Source organism: Epinephelus moara, chromosome 7, assembly GCF_006386435.1.
Source record: "Epinephelus moara isolate mb chromosome 7, YSFRI_EMoa_1.0, whole genome shotgun sequence".
Classification (NCBI taxonomy): Eukaryota; Metazoa; Chordata; class Actinopteri; order Perciformes; family Serranidae; genus Epinephelus; species Epinephelus moara.
In genome coordinates, this window is record NC_065512.1 from 25,613,357 (window position 1) to 25,635,089 (window position 21,733).

The 21,733-nt window shown below is 41.0% G+C and overlaps 1 protein-coding gene across 2 annotated transcripts in view; it reads left to right on the forward strand.

Annotated features, from left to right (window-relative positions):
• LOC126393001 (dehydrogenase/reductase SDR family member on chromosome X-like) overlaps positions 1-21,362 on the forward strand; it is a 73,599-nt gene extending 52,237 nt beyond the window's left edge. For both annotated transcript variants that reach the window (XM_050048820.1, XM_050048821.1), the window contains 4 exons: positions 3,198-3,299; positions 5,701-5,908; positions 7,913-8,120; positions 16,205-21,362. In XM_050048820.1, coding sequence (XP_049904777.1) covers positions 3,198-3,299; positions 5,701-5,908; positions 7,913-8,120; positions 16,205-16,384 — 698 coding nt within the window. In that variant the 3' untranslated portion in view covers positions 16,385-21,362. The remainder of the gene's footprint in view (positions 1-3,197; positions 3,300-5,700; positions 5,909-7,912; positions 8,121-16,204) is intronic.
• The last annotated feature ends 371 nt before the right edge of the window (positions 21,363-21,733 follow it).

Below are 21,733 nucleotides of genomic sequence, written 5' to 3' on the forward strand. Positions count from 1 at the left end.
ATGACATGATTAATGAGCAGATGAAATCAATGGACAGTGAAGATTGGGAGTGGGATTTAGGCATTTTATCAAATCTGAAATCATCCTTTTGAGACCTTTCTGTGGCAGGTTTGTCTCTCTGGTCGTTCAGGACAAAAAGGACGAAGACATTTTAAAATCATAGCACTATAAATTTTGCAACCCTCGAGCTGAGTGTCTGTTCTCTACCCTTGAGCAGTCGTCCTCTCCCCTCCCTTGTTTCAACAACAAGGTTGTGCCACACATTTCAATTAACAATAAAACCGGTTTCGATACTTGATTTTAATCATGCAAACTTGTACCTAGTGACCCACTGTATGACCATCTCTTTGCATACCTATGTTGTTTGTTGATTTAGATTACTTTGGTATGTCATTAAACTGAAAATGATTGCACAGAGGACATAAGTGATACCAAAATAGGGTTTAGTCCATTTGAAATACTGAAAAGTGACAATAAATTATAAAAAAAAATCAAGTCTAGAAGAAAGTGACACTTTAAAACTTCATTAAAATGTCAACTTGAAATTGTACAGTACAAATTACATTAAATTGATGGATAAGACAGCAGTGTTACACAAATTCCCATGTTACAGAACACATCAACACTTACAACACCATTTTGCTATTACATTAGCTCAAAACTGGTTAAAAAAGATAAGTGGTTGTTTAATTTGCAGTGCACAGTTTAATTTAACATGCAGCTGAAATGATAATAATAATAAATTAGAAATGAAGACTGTGAATGAATTCATTAGGTCATAAACAGCATGTGCGTGTCTAAAAAGGCACTTCCTGCTGTCAGTTCAAACAATTCCTCTGTCATAAAAACACAGTCAGTGTGTTCAAGTGGAGGAAGCCGAGCTTTATAGAAGATCCTGGGGTCTTAATTGAGGGCTGGTGGCAGCAGGCTCACGCCAGATCGATGGCATTTCACCCCCAACGGGCTTTCGAGATATGACTGGCTTGTCTGAAAGGGCCCCATCCCAAGGGAGCCCACTCAAGAGGACAGGAGAGGACTGACAGGCAGGACACACACACATACACACAAATACAGTATGTGCTTGTGGTCCTGCACATTTGCTTGCTTGTATACAATTGAAATGCACACACACACACACACACACTTAAATATAATTAAACTTATGGTCATGTAAATGTACATAATTGGTTTCTCTGCTTCTGTCTTTCTTTTCTTGTCCTTTCCCTCTCTCTCTTGCACGCAAACACACACACACACACACACACACACAGCGGCAGGTGAGTGGCATGGCTTGGAGATAACACCACTATCAGACCTTCATCAGGAATGGCTGCACTCTCATCTGTCACGGCGGCTTTTTTCTCTATCAGCTCCATCAACTCTCCTTCCTCAGTCCTCTTCCTGTCTTTGTCCATTATTTGACCCTCCGCAGGCTTACCGGAGCTTTAGGGACGAACAATACGTTATTTTTTTCTGATTCTGGAAAGACGTGTGCCGTAATTACAATACTTCAGTACTTCCATGTATGACACTATGTACACTATGTACTTGTGTAGTGGGCTAATTTTGACAAGGTGGTGTCTTAAATCGAACACGGCTCTTGTGCACTTACAAGAAATGACAATTGCAAGCAACGTTTGACCGCTTTGTCTTTTTCTTAATGGCAAACTGCAACTTGACAGAGCTTTAACAACAACATATAAAAAGCGGGGTCCAAACAAGTGATCAGCCCTGAGGCTTTGTGCATCTTGAGGCAGACTTGTCATTGTGGATGACCTCCTGGTTCCTTATTTTACAGTCTCATTCTTCTCACTGCTCTCGCTGATACAGAATATTACCCTGTCACCTCTCCAGCGGGAGTGTGTTAGAGAGGCAAACAATGCCACCACTGAGTATCATAACTCTATGGTTTCCCCCGCCAGCCTAAGGAAACACTTACAATGAAACACCTCAACCTGTTGCCGTTGCAAGCACCAGGGAACGTCATTCGGTGAATGTGTTTTATACTCACGACGTGTTTATATTGTCACGCTGCATTTATATTACTGTTATGTTCTGGAGGAGGGATTGGTGAAGTTGTTTTTAGTGATTTGGTGCAAAGCAGTGCCACTTGCTGTGAAATTTCACATAGAAAAGAAGAACAATAGGAAGCGCAGTACTTTTACAGTCTTAGAATTTGTTTGCTAGCAGAGAAGTGCAGGGAAATGAAATGAGAGCGTGTAATGCGTACTCAGAGGAGGACGTAGGGTGGGAATTTAAAGGCTTTCTTGATGAAATGAGATTTCACTTTACTGTTTAAGATTAGGAGTGACCCTGCAGTCCTGTGGGTTGGGAAGGTCATTCCAACAACAGGGAGCCTGATGGGAAAAGAAAGAACATTTTACTTTTATTTATCGCGACAGCAAATAAAGGAGAAGACGGGGAGAGGTGAATGCAAAGCTTCAGAGCTTAACGCCTAATCATAAGTTTTAGAATTGCATTTGCAAAACTCTATCAGCCTAGCAGTTTGTGAGTAAGTTTGAATCTCTACTTTCTTAGACACACACAAACAGAGCAGGAAAAGTGCGACAGCTCAACTCAATATTATGTGACAGTTCAGTATGACACACGCTTCAACAGGTTGGAGCAGTGACATGACTGACGTGAGAGACAGACACCATAACATTGACAGAGAGGTTAAGGGGAAGTCTCTTTTCATTGCTGTCTTTGCCTCTGCAGGTATTACAATAAGTGGTGGTGCTTGAACATCGATACTCTTTGTACTGTGCTAAGTAGATGACCTGTCTGTCAAGCTTTTTATGTTTAAGTGTTTCTCTGTATACAGACGCTTACACTTAAGCACACAAAGTCACTTTCATGCTCTGATGATACCAGCTCCTGGGCATTGCTGTCATACCTGTGTCTTATCATACATTAGACCTGATGTAATGGTGTGTTAAGCTTTGATGGAGCTCAGGAAGAAGTATTAGGTTTGAAATAATGTGCTGGAGCAACAGAAGCGTAGCGCTGCCAGTATTGTAGTTTAAGAACTCACCAAGCCCGCTGTAAGAGATGATTAATACACTCTTTGATGTCTTACAGCCAGAATGGCCAGCAGAAATAATCCGTTTACAATGGCTCTGATGTGTGTGTGTCTGTGTCTGCGTGCGTACGTGTGTGTGTGTGTGTGTGTGTGTGTGTGTGTGTGTCCCTTTCAGTGGAGTTCACCAAACTGGACCTAGCCTCTCTGCAGTCTGTTCGTCAGTTTGTGCAGAGCTTCACGGAGCGGGACCTGCCGTTAAACATTCTGGTCAATAATGGTGAGTGATGGAGACGGCATGTTCTTGTCATGTGGGCTGTATACCGCATATATAGAGTAGACCAGTGAGAAAGGTAGACATCCTCTACAAAGCGGTGTAATTTAGATAATGTCATAGGAATTTCATAGGATTTAAAGCATTAAACTCAGCTCACTGAAAAGTCTTTAACACACAGTATATTTTAGCATTTGTGCAAGTGCTGTGTTTCGTATGTGCTCCATCATCATCATCATAACATCATCAGTTAGCACAACCTTTTATGTCTTATGTGTCCCCACAGCCCTATCCGCTGAGCTCAAGTACCCCCTCATAGACACCACCCTTTATCCTCCAAATGTGTTCAGTTAAACTGATTTTAAAAAATCTGTTTTTTAACACTTTTAATGATATAAAAATGGATTTAGTTGAATTCTTTTTCACACAGTACTTACACCAGAATTTTAAACCAGAAGTTTTTTTTAACTGGAAAAATGTGCTTAAAATATGCAGATAGATGAGGAATACATCTATCAGCCACCAAATTAAAACCACTGATGGGTGAAGTGAATAATACTGATCACCTTGTTACAATGCATTGTTCTGCTGGGAATCCATGGGTCCTGGTTATTATGTGTATGACATGCACAGTTGCAGACCAAGTGCACCTCCTTATCCGTGGGACATACAGGTACCCCAGAGGTCCTGTGTCCATGCCCGTTTGGGAATGACCCAATGAATACAACAAAGAGCTCAAGGCATCGACCTTACCTCGGTAGTCCCTAGATCCCAATCCAATCGAGCATCCATGGGACACGGTGGTACCACAGAGGTCCCTGTGGATCAGACATGGCTCTGACCTCTCGAGGCATGGACACAGGACCTCTGAGGACTGTCCTGTGGTGTCTGGCACCAGATTCTTTAAGCCCTGTGCTTTTAAACTGGAAAAATGCGCTTAAAATATGCGATGGACTCCTTTCTCATTGCCAGTTTTTTGGTGTATCATGTTCAACATCACAAACACTAGAAAACAGGGTCAGTAAACAGTAGATAGCAGCATGAAGGCCAGTGAAAATGTTACGGTGGTTATCTCTTTTTTCAATATCTGTCTCTAATTTGAAACCCTGTTGGAGTGCTGCTTGGACGGAGACAGATAGAATTTTCGGCTGAGATGACAAAGAGTCACAGAAGTTATCAACAATCACACAACAATTTTTTGTGCAATGGGAAAAGGGCTGTAGAGATTCTGAAATTGTCAGTGTTCAGAGTGGGTCTCCTTTCTTTGATCTTATTCTGTCAAAGTTCTGTTATAATCTATTTCAACTTTTTTGCTCACCTGTCAGCTAGTTTTCATGCACTCTCAATCTCAGCACCTCGTGTTCAGGCCACAGGTGTGATCTGTCTTCTTACTGATGAGTCAGCCACGGATGAGCCACTAAAGAGATCACAGGTGTGATCACACATAATGAACTCCGTGCTGAACACTGCAGACACATTAGAGACCCCCATGGTACAGGTTATTAGGAATATTATTTACCGATTCGGAGCTGTTTGCACAGTATGGGCTCTTGTGTGTCTTTCTATCTTGTGTGTCAGATGCATCAGGCACATCAGGCCTACCGAAGAATTTGGATATTAGTGCTCATAAAGGAATTACTCACCATGTTGGGAATACAGTCAACTTCAAACACTGAAAAGTTGGGGTGTGATGATTTTCCAAATTCACAGTTCAGTTTAAACCGCCATTGTTTTAATCACTTTGTTTTTTTGGTCCTTTCAGGGATGACTGGCAGAGGGGTTAGTTTAGAGGGTGGCGGATGAATAAGAAAAAATGGGAAAAATCTGGGCCCTATTAAGTCAAGTACAAGAACATGTCAAGAACACTAAGGAAAACTGAGGCTGATTAACTTTATGAATTAACTTAACTTATAAATAAACTAAATAAAGATTATCAGTCTAGACAAGGACAGAGACAAGGACTGAGCGCCATGACACATACTTATGTGTGTTAAGGAGAGAGAAGGAGAGAAGACAATGACAGAGAGTGGGAGAGAACGTGGAAGGTGGACTATTGCATGCAATGATTCTGTAAGTTATGTATGTCATACTCAGAACACAGCTTTGTCACTTTTTGACCCCCTCACCCACCCAAACTCAGGTTGTGTGGCATCAGTCACCCATTCATCACCAGTCATGAAATCTCAGCATTGTTAGCAGCCATGTTGGGGATGCCGCCTCATAATGTAATGATAGCTCAACGGGCTTGTTTTTCTTGAGGTGGCAGAAATTAGCACCACAACACGAGAACAGTGGACATTTATGTTGCAGTTGAGTCAGTTTCAGCACTGTTACACCCCCATTGAAATGTATTTTTGTGTGCTTTAAGTGATTGTATGTGTGTGTGTTTTTGTTTCTGTGTGTCAAGCGGGTGTCATGCTGGTTCCTGAGGGCCGTACTGAGGATGGATTTGAGCAGCACTTTGGCATAAACTACTTAGGCCACTTCCTGTTAACCTGGCTGCTCCTGGACACACTGAAGGATTCTGGGAAGTGTGGTCACTTCTCACGTGTGGTCAACGTCTCCTCCTCTGCCCATCGCATCGGCGAGATCAGACTTAACGATTTAAATAGCTGGTAGGCTCGCACACACACACACACACACACACACACAGATGATTTATTACAGAGCAGGCCTTTTACAATGTTACAAGTAAATGATTACTCTTTTTTTTTTTAACTGGGAAATTAGTTTTTTACTTTTCCTACAATCTTATAAGAAACAACAACATTGGACCAATTTGATTTGAGAGATTTGGGAACACGGTGACATCAGATGATTAAACAGGATGTAAACAAACACCAATGACTAAAACTACAAAAGTAATACCATAGTAGTAAACAAGAATTTAACTTTACCTGTTTTGTTTTGTTTGTTTGTTTGTTTGTTGCAAAAACATTTCAAATCCCAACTTGTCACACTCACCTGCACTCTTTCTGTGCTGGCATCACCAACACAAGTATCTCATTTTCCTGTTGGCACTAGTGGACAGCTGTTGGCTCCAGTTGGCTCAGTATCATTCCACTTAGCAGCACAGCTGTCCAGAAGCATTAGCAGCCTGAATATCTATGTTGTGTTGGGCAAAGGCACACACCAATGTGATTAGCCTCTCCCAGTTTGTTAAAGAATATAAAGTAATGTAAAATATCCAAAGTTGACGCAAACCTTTTTCAGTTCTGAATGCAGGTGTCCACTATAATAGCTGGCAGGGCCTCAGTGATGCCTACAAGGGTCATTTGAAGATGACAGAAAAATAATATTACAAGATATAACTGTGACCCGATTTTAGCTTAACAGCAATTTGCTACCAAAAGCTAAGATCTTAAGTTGTGAGGTCCTGAATGTAGCTGCCTTGTAGCTAACTGACAAACTTACCTGCTGTAAAGGAAAGGAGAGTTACAGCAGCAGTCTTGTGTGAGGACCTGTCAGTACTGTCAACAAGAGGAAAGGAAAGTAATAGCTGTTAAAAAAAATTGTGATTTTAAAGCTGTGTGTGTGAGAGGTTTTACATGTTGCACTTGTACCACCTGCTAAAATAAAAATATAACATGGAGCATCATTATCCTCAAGTGTGCATACACTCAGGCAGTTTAATCTTGTTTCACAGATGTGTCTTTTAGTAGGAGAAGCTGTTCGCATATGATATTAGTATAATATCACAGGGAGTCTGTGCATCAACGTTTTGAATCAACAGATATGTAAATATATTCAGTGCTATCAAAATGATATTAAAATCACTTTGCGAGCTGTATATCTGAGCTGTAAATCTTCAAACAGGCACAAACTGCAGATGATAAAAAGGAAGAAACTGCAGTTTAGCGCTGACTGCCTGGTTGGTGTGACAATTGGATATACCTTTCTATCTTATAGATGATGCACACATTTTGTTCGACATGGTTGAAGGACAGTCAGGTCAATCACTGAGCTACGAAACACTGAAGGTAGCCAGCACTGGTACTGAGTGACTGATTGGTAATTTCTTGTGCAGATGAACTGTCTGTTTTTACCCTTACACCTCTGTCTTCAAGGTGTAAGGTTTTGATTTACTACAACGTGTCTTTTTTAATCTCTGTTACTCTTTGCGTCACTAGTGGCTTCCACTCAGGAACTACAAATGAATATTAGCTTTTAGCCGTATCTGGTATAATACATGTATTGTGCGCTGCCCCTGCTAAACAGTAAAAAATAATTAAACTGCTGTCACTTTCATTGCAGATAGTCTGTGCAAGTTGGACTGGAACTCCTGAGTCATAGATCTTTGTAGATAGCTGGCACTGCAGCTCTGCAGTCCAATGATGTTGTTTGGTTTCACATGCTTCACATCAATGACACTGTGCGGCCTTGTTGGCTGGTTGAGCCTGATGATTCAGCGAGGTCTTGTTATATTTCCACTGAAAGAAAAACTTGGCCTTGTTGAGCAGGACATGGAAAAATATCACCTATAGTGGCAACAGTTTATCAGAATAAACTGAAGAGAAAACAGCTGCTTACCTGCCTTTTGTCTGTTATATTTAACAGAAGCTCATTTCATAGTTCCAGTGTAAAGGTCTGACAGTGTTTATTGCTTTCTCCCTCTCCAGCCAGTGTTATTCAGCCCATGCTGCTTATTGTCGCAGTAAGCTGGCCCAGCTGTTATTTAGTTCCCACCTCCACCAGGAGCTGCAGCGTGGAGGCTTCCCATTAAGTTCATGTGCTGTGGATCCTGGCATGGTGGATACTGCTCTCTATCGCCACCTCTGGACGCCCCTCTGCCTGGCACAGAGTGCCATTGCTCGCCTGCTCTTCAAGGTAAAACACTGTCCTGACTTTCATCTTTCATTCACACATTTGATTTATGTCACCCTGCAAGGCAGCAAAGCAGACATGACAAATATTAAAGCACACGTGATAATTAACTGTGGAAAAATAAAGCTTTGGTTTAAATACAGTTCCACCATTTTTGATCAGAAACCAGATAGCATTATTTATTAACTAAAGCCTTTTTATAGGGTGTGTAATTTTTCTCCCCAGTAATTTTACTGTTGCAGAGTATACTTTGTGTTTTTCCACATTACCAATGGGTAGTTTTCCCTCTCAGCTCAAAATACTTTGTCTCTAATCCTCGATTTTGATTCAATTACTTTATGGTTACGGAACATTTGAAGGACACCAAGGCCCTAATCCTTGTTACTTTAAAATTTTCCTTGATCCCTCAAACTGCAGTTTATTCTGCTGTTGTTCTTGCTAGATCTCTATTATCTAAATGTCCAGAAGATAATGTGATGTATCTAAGTGTTTTCTAAAGGTCTGTGAAATATGGAAGCCGAGAACGATGGTGCTTGTAATTATTTTTTTCAATTATCTCAAGATAACAGCTTGTTTTCTTGTGATAAGAGTCAATTTTTGTTTATTCTCAAGAAAATAAAAGGCAGATTGCTCAAGAAGAAGAGACAGTTTATCACAAGAACACAACTTTTGTTTTTGTTTCTTGAGATCACCAGATGACAATGGAGAACTCTGGTTCATCCAATCAAACCTGATTTCAGCCTTCAAAATCACCGTCATGACTGTCGAGGAGGATTCATAACTGAACTGTTAGTCCGTAATTCAATTCAGTTCATTTCAAAGAACTTTATTTTTCCGTTAGGAACTTCGTCTGTGAAGAGTGACAGTGCATATTAAACAAAATAAATAGATAAATACAAATGTTAAAAGGAGAGAAAAAAAACAAACACACACACACACCCTCAAGCATACACATACCAGATCAAATCAGCTGTTATTCAATAATCTGATGAATGAGGGTACAAAGCTGGACATGGCTCTCTTTGTTTTAAAAGCAAGAGATCTGTACCTGAGACCTGAGGGTAGGAGTTTGTAATGGCTGTGCAGTGTGTGGGTGGTGTCTGAAGCTATCTGAAAACCTTTTTGTTTAGTCCTTCTATTGTAGATGCTGAGAAGTGGTTCCTGTGCCAGTCCAATTATTTTACTGCTCATTGTTATGATTTTGTTTAGTGGATTGCGGTGGATGTTGGACAGTGAACCAAACCAGGCTGATATGTTGAAGGAAATAACTGATTCAATGAAACACTTGTAGAAAGCTGCTAAAATTGGTTGGTGAACCTGGAGTCTGTGAAGTTTCCTGAGAAAAAAAGAGGCGCTGCTGACATTTGGAGAAGATGGCTTCACTGTTTGTGTGAAAGGTGAGTTTATGGTCGATTATGGTCCCGAGATATCTGTATGAATTGACCCTGTCAATTGGCTGATTGTTAACTGACAGAGGAGGGATGATGGAGGCGGCTTTACGGAAGTCAATCACCAGTTCTTTTGTTATGGAGGAGTTGAGGTCAAGACAGTTCTGCCTACACCACCCTGCAAAAGTGTCCAACTCAGTCTGTAATTGTCCCGGTGAGTCAGTGGTGTCCATGATCACAGTGTCGTCAGAGTATTTGATGTAAGTAATGTCCGGGTTAGTGCTGCTACAGTCATTGATGTACAGTCTCATGCGTTGATCAATAATCTGACATTTTCATCTTAAATCAGTTGCTACGGTAGTCATGACACCATCTATACATGCTGGCATGTCACTCCTGACCTCTGACAAATATTAGTAATGAGTAATAATTGTTTTCTTGTGATAACGGGTTGATTATCTCGTTATTTCAGGTTAACAAAGTTTGTGATGTTGAGATAACGGCATTAAAACAACTGCAAACACAGCTGTTCTCGGCTTCCGTAGTGAAAGACATGCACACAAAAAAAGGACACAACAGATCTGCAATCCAAGTCTTTTGCAGTGATAAAACACATTGTACAAGCTTGTACCCAGAGGAGCTTAGGTTTTCATTGATTGATTTTAAAGCTGAACTGTTGAAGTTGAAATCTTGGATGTCTGCAGCAAAATGGTGATGATTGCAGTAACTTTGCAGTCCACATGGTCTGCTCTCTTGTTAAGGAACTGCTGCAACACTGTTTAACTTTGTTTAACCTACTGCAGTGACCTGAAACAACAAACTCAAGTGCAGACATTCACGATTTTATTATACAGGATGAAACATACTCAAGCATGCGCACACACGCATACACACACTCTATCCACGTCACTGAAAATGGAGCTGCTACTAGAAATCAAGGCAGGTTGTTCACTGTGTGTTATATTTTAAAACATTTCTTGCCTAGCTCAAAGCGCTGGCCGCAGGCTGCTGTTAATGTCCCTGGGATTTAATGGAAGGAGACGTGTGTGTGCGCGCCCAAAACTGCAATTGTCACAGGCATTTGCCTCCGAGCACAACCTTTGGGATGGTTCTGCCCCACATACGCAAACACATTAATCACACACACTCATGCATGTAATCATTAACACACACACGCACAAACACACAACCTGTGATTCTCTCCCGTTACGACACCTATTTATGTAGAGCCGTAACATTTAGGTGCATGCAGAGCCAAAGGCTAGGAGATATTGTAGAGAGAGATCTTGAAGAGCTAGAAGAAAGACGACTTTATTAATCCAGGACGAGAACAGTCAAGGAGGTAGATGAGGAATACATCTATCAGCCACAGATTAAAACCACTGATGGATGAAGTGAATACTATTGATCATTTTATTACAATGCAGTGTTCTGCTGTGAATCCTTGGCAGTGGGTCCTGGTATTCATGTGGATGACATGCACCGGCCACCCAAACACTGTTGCAGACCAAGTACACCTCCTTATCTGTGGGACATACAGGTACCCCAGAGGTCCTGTGTCCATGGCTGTTCAGGAATGGCCCAAGGAATGCGACAAAGATCTCAAGGCATCAACCCGACCTCTGTAGTCCCCAGATCCCAATCCAATTGAACATCCATGGTACACAGTGGTACCGTAGAGGTCTCTGTGGATCAGACATGGCTTTGACCTGTCGAGACATGGCCACAGGGCCTCTGGCTCCAGACTCTTTGAGCCCTGTGCATTGCAAGGTGGGGTACTGGCACATCCCATAGATGCTTGATTGGTTCGGAATCTGGGGAATTTTTTAGGCCAAGTCAACACCTTGAGTTTTTTAATCACATTCCCCGGGCCATTCCTGAGCAGTTTTTGAGGTTTGGCAGAACACATTGTCCTGCTTGGGAGGCCGCTGCCATCAGGGAGTGCTGTTGCAATGACGAGATGTACTTGATCTGAAATAGTGTTTCACTTGGTGGTGCATGTCAGGTGGCATTCACACGAATGCCAGGACTCAAGGTTTCCAAGGCAAACATTGCACTGTAGCAAGATGATAGATGTTATTTACATTACATGTCAGTGGTTTTAATGTTGTGCCTGATCGGTGTAAATATTGACAAAGGCATAAATGATAATAATCTAAAATCACAATGTGATGCTCTTTAATAGTCGATGAAACCGGCAGCACCTGTTGGTAGCATGCTGCAATCAATATTCGCAGGAAGTAGTCATTGTAATTAGTGAATAATGTGGGGAAAGATACGGTATTCTTGGCAGACAAAGCAGTAAAGTTTGATACAACAAAGCAACAGGTGAGCAGAAATGAGTAGCCTGTTTTGAGGTTTTTGTATTCCAAAAAATTAATACCTGGGACATGCAAGAGACAGACACAGAACAACAGACAGTCAAATGTGAGGGTTGGAGCAACAAGGAGTGTCGAGGTGGAGACACCACCGGCCAAACTCTTTGCTGTGCCTTCAGCCTAGCACTCTCACAAAGGACCAGAGTAACACTCTTTACTTAAGAACAAATCATCAGCATACTGACTACTTCAAACAAAAAAAAAGATCCAATTGATGTGAAAATATTCAGAGATGACCTGATTAGAGTCCAAGTGTCTGTGAGACCGCTATTTCGTTCCTGAAGAGCTGTGGGTGCTCGTTGGACTGATATCAAATCTAAATAATCTGTAAGCCTCTTCTACAGGTCAAAACAATTTGGTTTTCTCAGTTTTCAATGAGCAAGTACGGTCCTCTCTACTGTCATTCCATTTACCTTGCCGAACGACTTTATATCTAACACAATTTGATTAAAAAATTTCAATGCCATGGTGAGAAATACTCCTAGGTCTTTTTGCCACTGTGATCTTATATTTATGTAACAGCTATAAAAAGTTTATGACATGAGTTTTCTGAAGTTGGGAAACTCTTTGCCACTCACTGCCGCCTTTTTGTTGTTGCTTTTTTGTCATTAGTGGTTATGTTTAGCGGTGATGCCCTTAGCAATGTAACTTCCTAGTAAAATCTTTAACTGTTTGTACTGAAAGCCCTTGGCATCATTTAAATGATACTGCATTTTCAGTTCATTAAATCGCATATTAATGGCACCAGAAAGCAATTGACACAGTTTAGTAATATTTTTCTGCTGTCAAACCCTATTAAAAACCAGTTACCCTACAGCTGTGAATAGTGAATTCTTCCAAATTGGACATGAAGACAGGGATAACCCAGAAATAGAAAGGCATCTATGAAGTTCTTTAGCCATGGCCCATGAATGGAAAGCTTTAACCCACTGTATACACATTGGACCACAGCCCAATTTTAAAAGTATAAATATTAAATATGGGGGGAAAAAGTGGCTATTTAATCCTGTCAACTGATGCCTCAGCATCCATCGACATTGCCACAGCTGGATGCTGAACTGTACCGCTCTTGACATCATATTTAAAAGCGTCCTCGTGCTACTAGAGGTGAGGCGGCCAGCGTGAAACCCCACTTGATCGACATGAATTAAAGATGAAACCACTCACTCAAGATGTATTGCAAGCGTCTTTGAAAACACATCATTATTCAGCAGACTTAGTGGATGGAAATTATTCATTTGCAAAATGGTCTTTGCCTGGATTTTGCAACAGAAGAATCACAGTAAAATTCGTACTGTGCAGCATTGACTGATTGACAATAATGTCATTACATAGTAAAGTGAGGAAGGGGATCAGTACTGCATTTATGAAAGTCAATACTGTGACACTCCTTTCCTGGTGCTTTTTGAAGAGCCAACGTGTTGATTGCAGCCTTTATCTCTGACTATGAGAAATTGTCTTTCCAAATATTCTATCTCAGGTTCTTTTAACAAAGCCAAAGACAAACATTCAGATTTATATAGTTTTGAGTTATTCTTCTGTATTTTTTTACATTTTTTTTATGAGGTTCAAATATTAGTTCTTGTCTTTATGAATGACAGGAAATGAGGAGCGATTCTGGGTTTGTTTCAGTTTTAGGGCTAATATTTGATCACTTTATCACCACTCCCAGTGTGTGTCCCAAGTTTTTGTAGTACAAATTATGTTTCTGCATGAACTATAATGTAGTTTGCAAGTAGCACTAATGTCTTTCATTCTGAATCGTTGGGGTCCCTCATATACTATTGTTCTAACTTCTTTAGTTCAGCGATCAAAATGTGCTTTCTTACAAATATCTCCCTGTTCTTAGCTGTAGTGTATCTGTCCTTTTACAATGACATAAGTCTGTCATGCCCTAACGAAGAATTATTGAACTGTCAAAATCTTGTTTTATGTTTTTCCAGAGATGGGAAGTAAAAAAAAATATTATTACATTCTCGCCTAAAGGCATCTAGCAGTGGGGTTGCAGAACTGACACTTGGTGGCCAACGTGAAAAGCACAAATGATCCTGTCTAGAGCCAGTGTTTGGTTGTCCGTTCTACTACTGTAGAACAACATGGGAGACTCTGTCGAGGTACCCCTCCATTATGTGGATGTAAGTCAGTCATTCTGTGGTAATAAATAATTAAACCCATTGTTTTATCTGGAGCTGATGATGGAAGAAGCTAAGGAGTGAGCCATCTCACTTGCTATTTATCTCTGTTGACAGTTGCACATACGCAGTATTGATAGGTCCCTCCTGAATGGCGGTTGGTTAAGACAAAGTTTCTGAACTGAAGCACAGGCAAGCATTTTAATTACCCAAGAAACAGGATTTCAGTTGGGTGGTGTTAGAGGATGTGGCAAAACTCCAACTATGCAATGCGCAGTTTGTTGAGAGCAAGGCAGATAAAACGGGGTTGTTGTACACAGGCACGTCTTTTTGTCCTTTGCTGTTATTTTATAACCGCCTATAAATTAAACTGTTTTTATATGGATAAGTAAAAAAATGACTTTGGGCATGTAGATTTCTAACCCACTTGTTAAAAAGAACATTACTGCTGAGCCTTTTATATGTTAACAAATATATTTATTTTTTTATATATATATTTTTATATATATATATATTTTGTTATTTTCAAGAAAACAATTGAAGTATTGGAACGTCACACGCCAAGGACATTTTGTCTTGGGTAAATACATCTCAGAGAGGAAGGGAAAGGACAGGAAACATTTACAAAAGTAAACAAGACACAATAATGCTGCTGGATACAACATCCCATGGGCAGGAAAATCCAGGCCTAGAAATGGTTTGGAAGTAAGAGAATGTTTTGGAAAAGTTTTGAATATATATGGTTTTGGCTATTGTTTAATATACATTCATAAAAATCCCAAAACATGTCTGATATAACATTAAATACATTCCTAATGTTAGTAATTTAAAATTTAATGCTGCGCTGTGTGACCATTGAAACGTCACTATTATCGTGTGATACACATAGACCAGACTGGCATCTCATCATCACATTATTGCATGATCCCCAAGGCCACACCCCTTTTCCAGTCACAGATCCATGTGGATGAGGGAAGACTGACGGGTCATGGCAGCGATCAACCTTAATTTCGTAAGGTATTGCGAACAACTATTTGACATGTCTACGAAACAAATGTTTGTTTGCCAAGAAAATGCTTACAAACTTGTCAAAACTATAATCTAAAGACCCGGCAAATTGCACTGACATTTGTAGAATCTTTGGTTTTCTGTTTCCCAAAAGGGGTGTGGCCTTCACACTCATATGTGACGGTCTGGTCTGTTGGTGTAAGCAGCCAGTTGGCAGCAGGTACGTCTAACAAGCAAGTAAAGTTAGCGAGCACTAGCAGTTTTGCTTTAAAAGGCCTACCCATTTTAAACTTGTTAAATATAGTCACGGAGATGGGGTTAAATATTATTTAAAAATTATGGAAAAGTTCTGAAAAATTCATTAGTAAAAATGTGTGTGAACCCTGGAAGAAGTAAAGATTAATAGCCCCTTTAATGCCACCAGACAGCCAATAGAAAAATTACAAGGGCGAAGGTCTGACACTTTTGCTGGAAAGTCATAAGCAATCAGACATTATGAGCAATGAAATTACTGGCCTGTATCCATGGAAATGTTTGTTTGATTTTCTTCTCACCAAAAGTTGCTCTCCACAATTAAACCCTTCTGTGTGTGTGAAAACACAGCAACATGAATAATGTAGTAAAAGTAGTGTTTGCCTGTATCGTCACTTGTACTGAAAGATTTAGCCCTGCAAGCAAAATACTAATTCATTCGGAGGAACAATTAAAATTCATGCTTGGAAATATTGTGGAGTACTACAACACACACACAGACAAACACACATAATGATTCAGTATGCAAGTGTACTGTTGATGCTCGCAGGATGTGATCCCCTCTCTGCTCTGAAACCTGCTCCTGGTCTCACAGCTGACACTGAGATCATTGTTAAAATGCATCAGCACTAACACTCGTGCACATGCACACTCAGGCATGCATACACATACACACCCACACACACCCTGAGCCTTGTTTTCCCTGACACTAACATACAGTGACATCGGTCCTCCTCCGGCATTCACACAAACAAACACACACACTCATACACATTATTTGTTTTTTGCAGTTATAACTTGTTGTTGAACTTGTCATCCTGCAGTCACTCCAATTCCTTTTGATGCTTATGGAAAGAAAATCAGATATGTGTATATATTCATATATATTTATAGGTGTGTGTGTGTGTTTGTGTGTGCGTTTTTTGCAGACTCCTGCAGAGGGCGCTGCCACTGTTGTGTACGCCGCTCTGTCACCAGCCCTGGAGGGGGAGTGTGGTGGAGGCTACTGGGCCAATGGGCGTAGGGAGATGACAACACCACCCACCTTTGACCCCCAGCTGCAGCTGAGCCTATGGGAAACCAGCATCCAGTTGCTGGGCCTGCAGTAGCATGGGACGAAAAGACGACTAACTGGACTACACCTCGATGAAAGCATCAGATAAAGACCCTTAACTCGGGCCAACCAGCCACCTTCTCCTTCTCCTTCTCCCTTTTTATCTCAGTGTTTTTTTTTTTCCCCACTCATACCTCACATCGAGGTGTTTGTAGCGATTTATGTTGACAATCTCACAATCCACCGCTGAACTGTGATGGTTATTAGGGGAGTGAAGAGCTCGTATTTGTGCCAGACCCGCCAAAGAAGGGCTACAGGGGATGGATTTTTTTTTTTGCTATGAGCAAGCAAACACATACAAACACTATCGATATATGATTTTGCTGTCGTAGAGACTGGGCAGCTGCTAACATTTAGTTATGAACAGATATCAGTCGTCATCCATCTCTGATATGGTGAAGTTCATTCCCTGATCTTAACAAACCTGATGTCCGACCAGAGAAATCATTCCACGGTGTCACGTTCAAAAACCTGCAATGACACCTGCCTCACTCTGCCTTAATGTCATTAGTCTGGCTTGCAGTGAAAACGTTCGCTGTCCCTCAGTGAGCTAAATGCTGCTTTAGAGGCTTTTTCATCCAGACAATAAAAGTCTCAGCAGACATTAAGATGCTTTTTGGACATAATAACATGTCAGTTCAAAAGCTGAGTTTTGGCGTCGTACACTGGCTTCAGGATGACATGTCAGTCAAGCCCTAGCACACACACACACGAACACACACGCATTCAGGCACCGTAACAATGACTTGATTTTTCAAGTCTGAACCCACCTTGCTGTGGCAAGGGAATGTGATGTCATCAGTTGGCTTTTACAAATCACGATATAACAGATCATCTCGCAGTACTGCACCTTATTTTCGGGTTCATTCTCGTGCTTTTACTGGTCGCTACTGAATCCTCATCCTAACTGTTGGTAGGTGTATAATAAGCTGTGTTTTAGGTGAATTCCGCTATTCTTATGAAGATGCTGGGAAAACACGATCAATGCCTCTTTCCTTTCTCTCTCTCCACGGCTCAGCAATCCAACAAAAGACGTTCCTTCGGACTGATCAGGGGATTTGGGACAAGACACTGAATAAAAGGGATAGATCCCATGTAAAAGTAGGCCTAAATTTGGAATAATTCCCCCCTATAGACCCGAGAGTGATGAGACAGTCGGTTTTGTTGTGGGGAAGAGGACATTTTGTGAAGCCAGGATTTCCAGACGTTTGTGTTTGCTTTTTTCTGCTCAGAAACAAAAAGGGATCGATGGGGAACCAACACTCTGTCCCCATTTTCCTTTGTGATCTGTGTTAATCGGTTTTACTGTGTCTGTGATACACGTGTGTGTGTTTTAATGATCATGAGTTGAGAATTCACTCATGCTCTAGACCCCATTCATTTCGATGGATAGCACAACAATGACCACTGGAAGACGAGGGAGAGGGAAAGCACTTTTTTTTTTCTCAGTATTTAAACTGTGATTGGTTCCTCATTGCTGCTGTTGCCGCTTCCTCATTTGGCGCCACTCCCAGTGCATTGTGGGATTGAGATTTCCCAGTGGTGAGAATCAAACTCCATCTGCTGAGCTGACACACACACTCGCTTGGAAACATTGGAAGCCGTACATCCAGGCACAGGCTTATCTAAACAAGCACACAGCAAACAAACACGTCTGTTACTCATGCAGGAAAACACTCACGCACACACACACGCACATTGCGCCATAATGCCATCTCCACTGTGATAAACCATTTTAGCTGTGAAGATGAAAAGTTTGATTTCAAATTAACAAGTTTTGGCTAAAATAAATCTTGCCCCACATGCCATCTCATTGCTGTACGTGTATTGTTGCTTTGAATACTGCCACTGAGCATCCAGCAATCGTTACCGTATGTGAAGCAATAGTATCACTGTGGTAGCTAATTCAGCCAGTAGCACAGAGCCAGACATTCAGAATAGGAGCCCAAGAGAGTGAAAGTGTATAAATGAAAAATATACCAGCTTCAAGTTACCCATAATATCAGGAATTCAAAATTTCTCCGTCTACATTTGTGAAAAAGTTTCTAGAAGATGTTTTTAATGTGCAATGTTTTAAATGGTTCATTTAAAGTTGTATTGTTTTTCAGGCAGTTTGAAGATGTGTCAGGGGCTGAATCCTCCGAAGGATGCAGCCCTGTGAAGGTCAGGTTGAACCTGCTCCTCCCCGCCAAATGAGATGCCAGTCTAGGCTTACAGAGATAAAAACTAATGATGCGTTCAGGCGCTCATCGTCAACTCAGTCATAGGATTTTGCCATCAAACAGCCAACAAAGTTTCCAGTAAGAGCTGTGATGTTAAACACCACGTTGCCCAGGTCAAAGGTAGATATATACGTATGACTTCCATTTATTTGTAATGCCCTGTGATCAACACGTCCATGCTGCAAATAGTGGAGTTCATGCCTTCCATTATTTACAACCTCTTGTCGGTGTAGTCCACGTGAAATGATTACCGGTGATGAAGTACCTGGTCAATGTGACGTGATCGCGTGAATTTCCGAGTTTGACAGCGATTGCCTGAATGCTTCATTGAGCAGTCAATCAGCGCACAATGGATTTAGGGATGTTAAGGGGCCAGCTGTTTAAAAAAAAAAAGGAGCGGCAGTGTTTCTTGGCCTTTTGTGAAGGAGCCTTTGAAATGTGACAGGCCTTGTTAGCTCATTATGATGAAATACAGAGTCCGTCTTTAAAAAATGCTGCGTTCATGTCATAAGGGATGGATCGTAGAGATAGAAGAGATTCCCATGCTCACAACTTGTGTGCGTTAGTCCTGCAAGTCAGTGACTGGATTAGTTGAATATTGATTGAACATTCACAAGCTGGAAGCTGATAATTACGATAACTCTGATATGGCATGAATGTAGTGTAACTTCAGGAAAACACATCACAGCTTAACTTAGTTCCGATTGGCAGGCTAAATATCAATACTTGAGGTAGGGACGGCCATAAATTTGTAACTTAATTACTTTATTTAGACGTCAGTTTTGGATAAACATATGAAGACATGATTGGATGGGACGCAGTGACCCAACTGCTATCTATTAATATCTGTAAATATAAAATGATGTTAGATGTCTGTCAACTTTTTTTAGATTGATTTTGGCAAGTAAGTTATTTTGACTAAATGAAATGTGCAGTCCAAGCTGTTTAATGTTAAACTTAACCCTAACCCAATACCTGACCTGCATTTTCGCTTGGATGTTCATTTCAGACCTCATTCTTACGTTAGATTTTTTCTTTCCAAGAACTTGAGTACTAATTAGGCGTTACCTAATTTGAAAGAGAGTCGCTGACTCCAGTGAGCCAATCAGAGTTCTGTGTGTGGACTTCGATTGAATTAAACCAATTTCAATTTCGCTTTTGACTGAACATCATTTTGCCAAATATCACGATCCTTAGTTTATTTGAAAAGGAAGTTGAATTCATGTTTGAAATCCTAATTTAAAGCGAACATCTCTTAGGTTTGATGGGGTTTTTTTGGGTGTAGTAGTTGTGTGGAAATTGACTCTAAATGCCAGCAATACTCCTCAGTTCTTGAGCACCTTTTCTTCTACTCAGTGCTGTCAAACTGCTCGGAAACCAACTGTTTTATCGCCTCAGTGCTTCCTTGTTCGACTGCGTGGTTCCCCGAGGCTACTGTAAGGTACTGACTAAATAACAGAATAACAGACAACAAAAACCTAGGCCCATTAAACAAATGCGCTCGCTTCCCTTCACACGAATACAAACACCAGCTTACTACTCAGCAGTGCTCATTTAAAAAAAGTACATGGCTACAGTGTGAGCTACATCCTGTCAAAGAGCTACCGTGTTTTGCACAGTCAAGCCGCCACAGTAGATGTATTAATACCTGAGAGGGAGAGACAGGGAGAACGTCACTGGCTGTCTTTCCTATTTGAGCACAAGGTTTTCCAAAGACGAGGCGAGGTGGAGTGTGAGGGTCTGCCTTGGTGTTCTTGTTGTGTCAGCGCACAGACGAGGGCTGCTAAATTATCAATGATTACCTTGTTATATATTTACCGTACTCCTGAAGCGCTCTACACAGACAGGACAACACAGTGAAGTTTCTGAACTTGAATGGAAAATATAGAAAAAGAGCAAAAACAAAAAACAAAAAAAAACAGCCCAAGTAACTGTCTGTGATATTGTCTTTATGTGATTTACTCGTATATGATCATTTTAAAGTGTTGTCGCCGCTGGACATTGACCAGTGGAGCTGTGTGTAGACTGACAACCTTCTAATAGCCATTCTTCTTTCTGACCTGGGATTACATTTATATTAAATGTTTCAGTCCCATGTTCTGCAAATCCTAAATGTGTATATGTATAGGAAGAGAGATACTATAAAGATGTATACAGGGGGTGAACAGATGAGCTGAGTCCTTACTCTGGTACTAAGAGAAAACACATGCAGACAATTACGTGTCCTTTCACCTTTATTGCCATATCGCCCTATACCATTGTCTCCTTTGACTGCAAGTGCGACCTTTCCCTTGCGTCCCTGCGGGCTGCACATAGAGGATGTTTCCACCTCAGATCCAGTGTAAATATTCAGTCCATCTGGCCCCCTGAGGATTTATGAAATGTGCAAAAATGTTTTATTTTTATCATTATTTTGTTGTTGTTGAGATACACATCTTATTGCTTTTGCCGTGCCTAAGAAGAAAATCTCCCTCATACGTGTGTAACTGTGAATTTTTTCATGTAGAAATGAGCTTGTAGAAACTGTGATTATCGTCTTGTCCTGTGCATTGCCGTGAGTTTTTTCTCTCTTTGGAGTGATGGCGGTGGAGGTGACAAGTGTGTGCGTGTCAGAGTGCGAGTGAGTGCGTATGTGTGTGTCTAGATAAGGGAGTTCATGTCCATGTTTTTTGTCAATGGTTGTGACATTCCAGCAGCAGCCACCACCTTTTCTATTATCCAAAGCCTCTCAATAAACATATCATTGTGCCACTCTTGCTCTCTGTCCTTTACACTGTGTGTGAGTGAGAAACTGTCAGACTGATGACACGCAGCATGAGACAGCGAGCCTCGAGCACAGTCTGAACTTTGGAGATATTCTGAGATCCACCACTGAAACTCACACACACAGACACACACAGACACACACACAGTCGTGTTTCCATCACTTCATAGGACTTTACATTGACCTACCCTAACCATATTCACCACTTGTGTAACTCTACCCTGAATCCGAACCTAACCTTAAGTCTTCACCCTACATTTAATGATCAACCTTCATTATGGGGACTAGGTTTTGTCCCCATAAGGAAGGTGAGTCCCCACAATGTCACTGTGTAAACAGATTAATGTCCCCACAACGT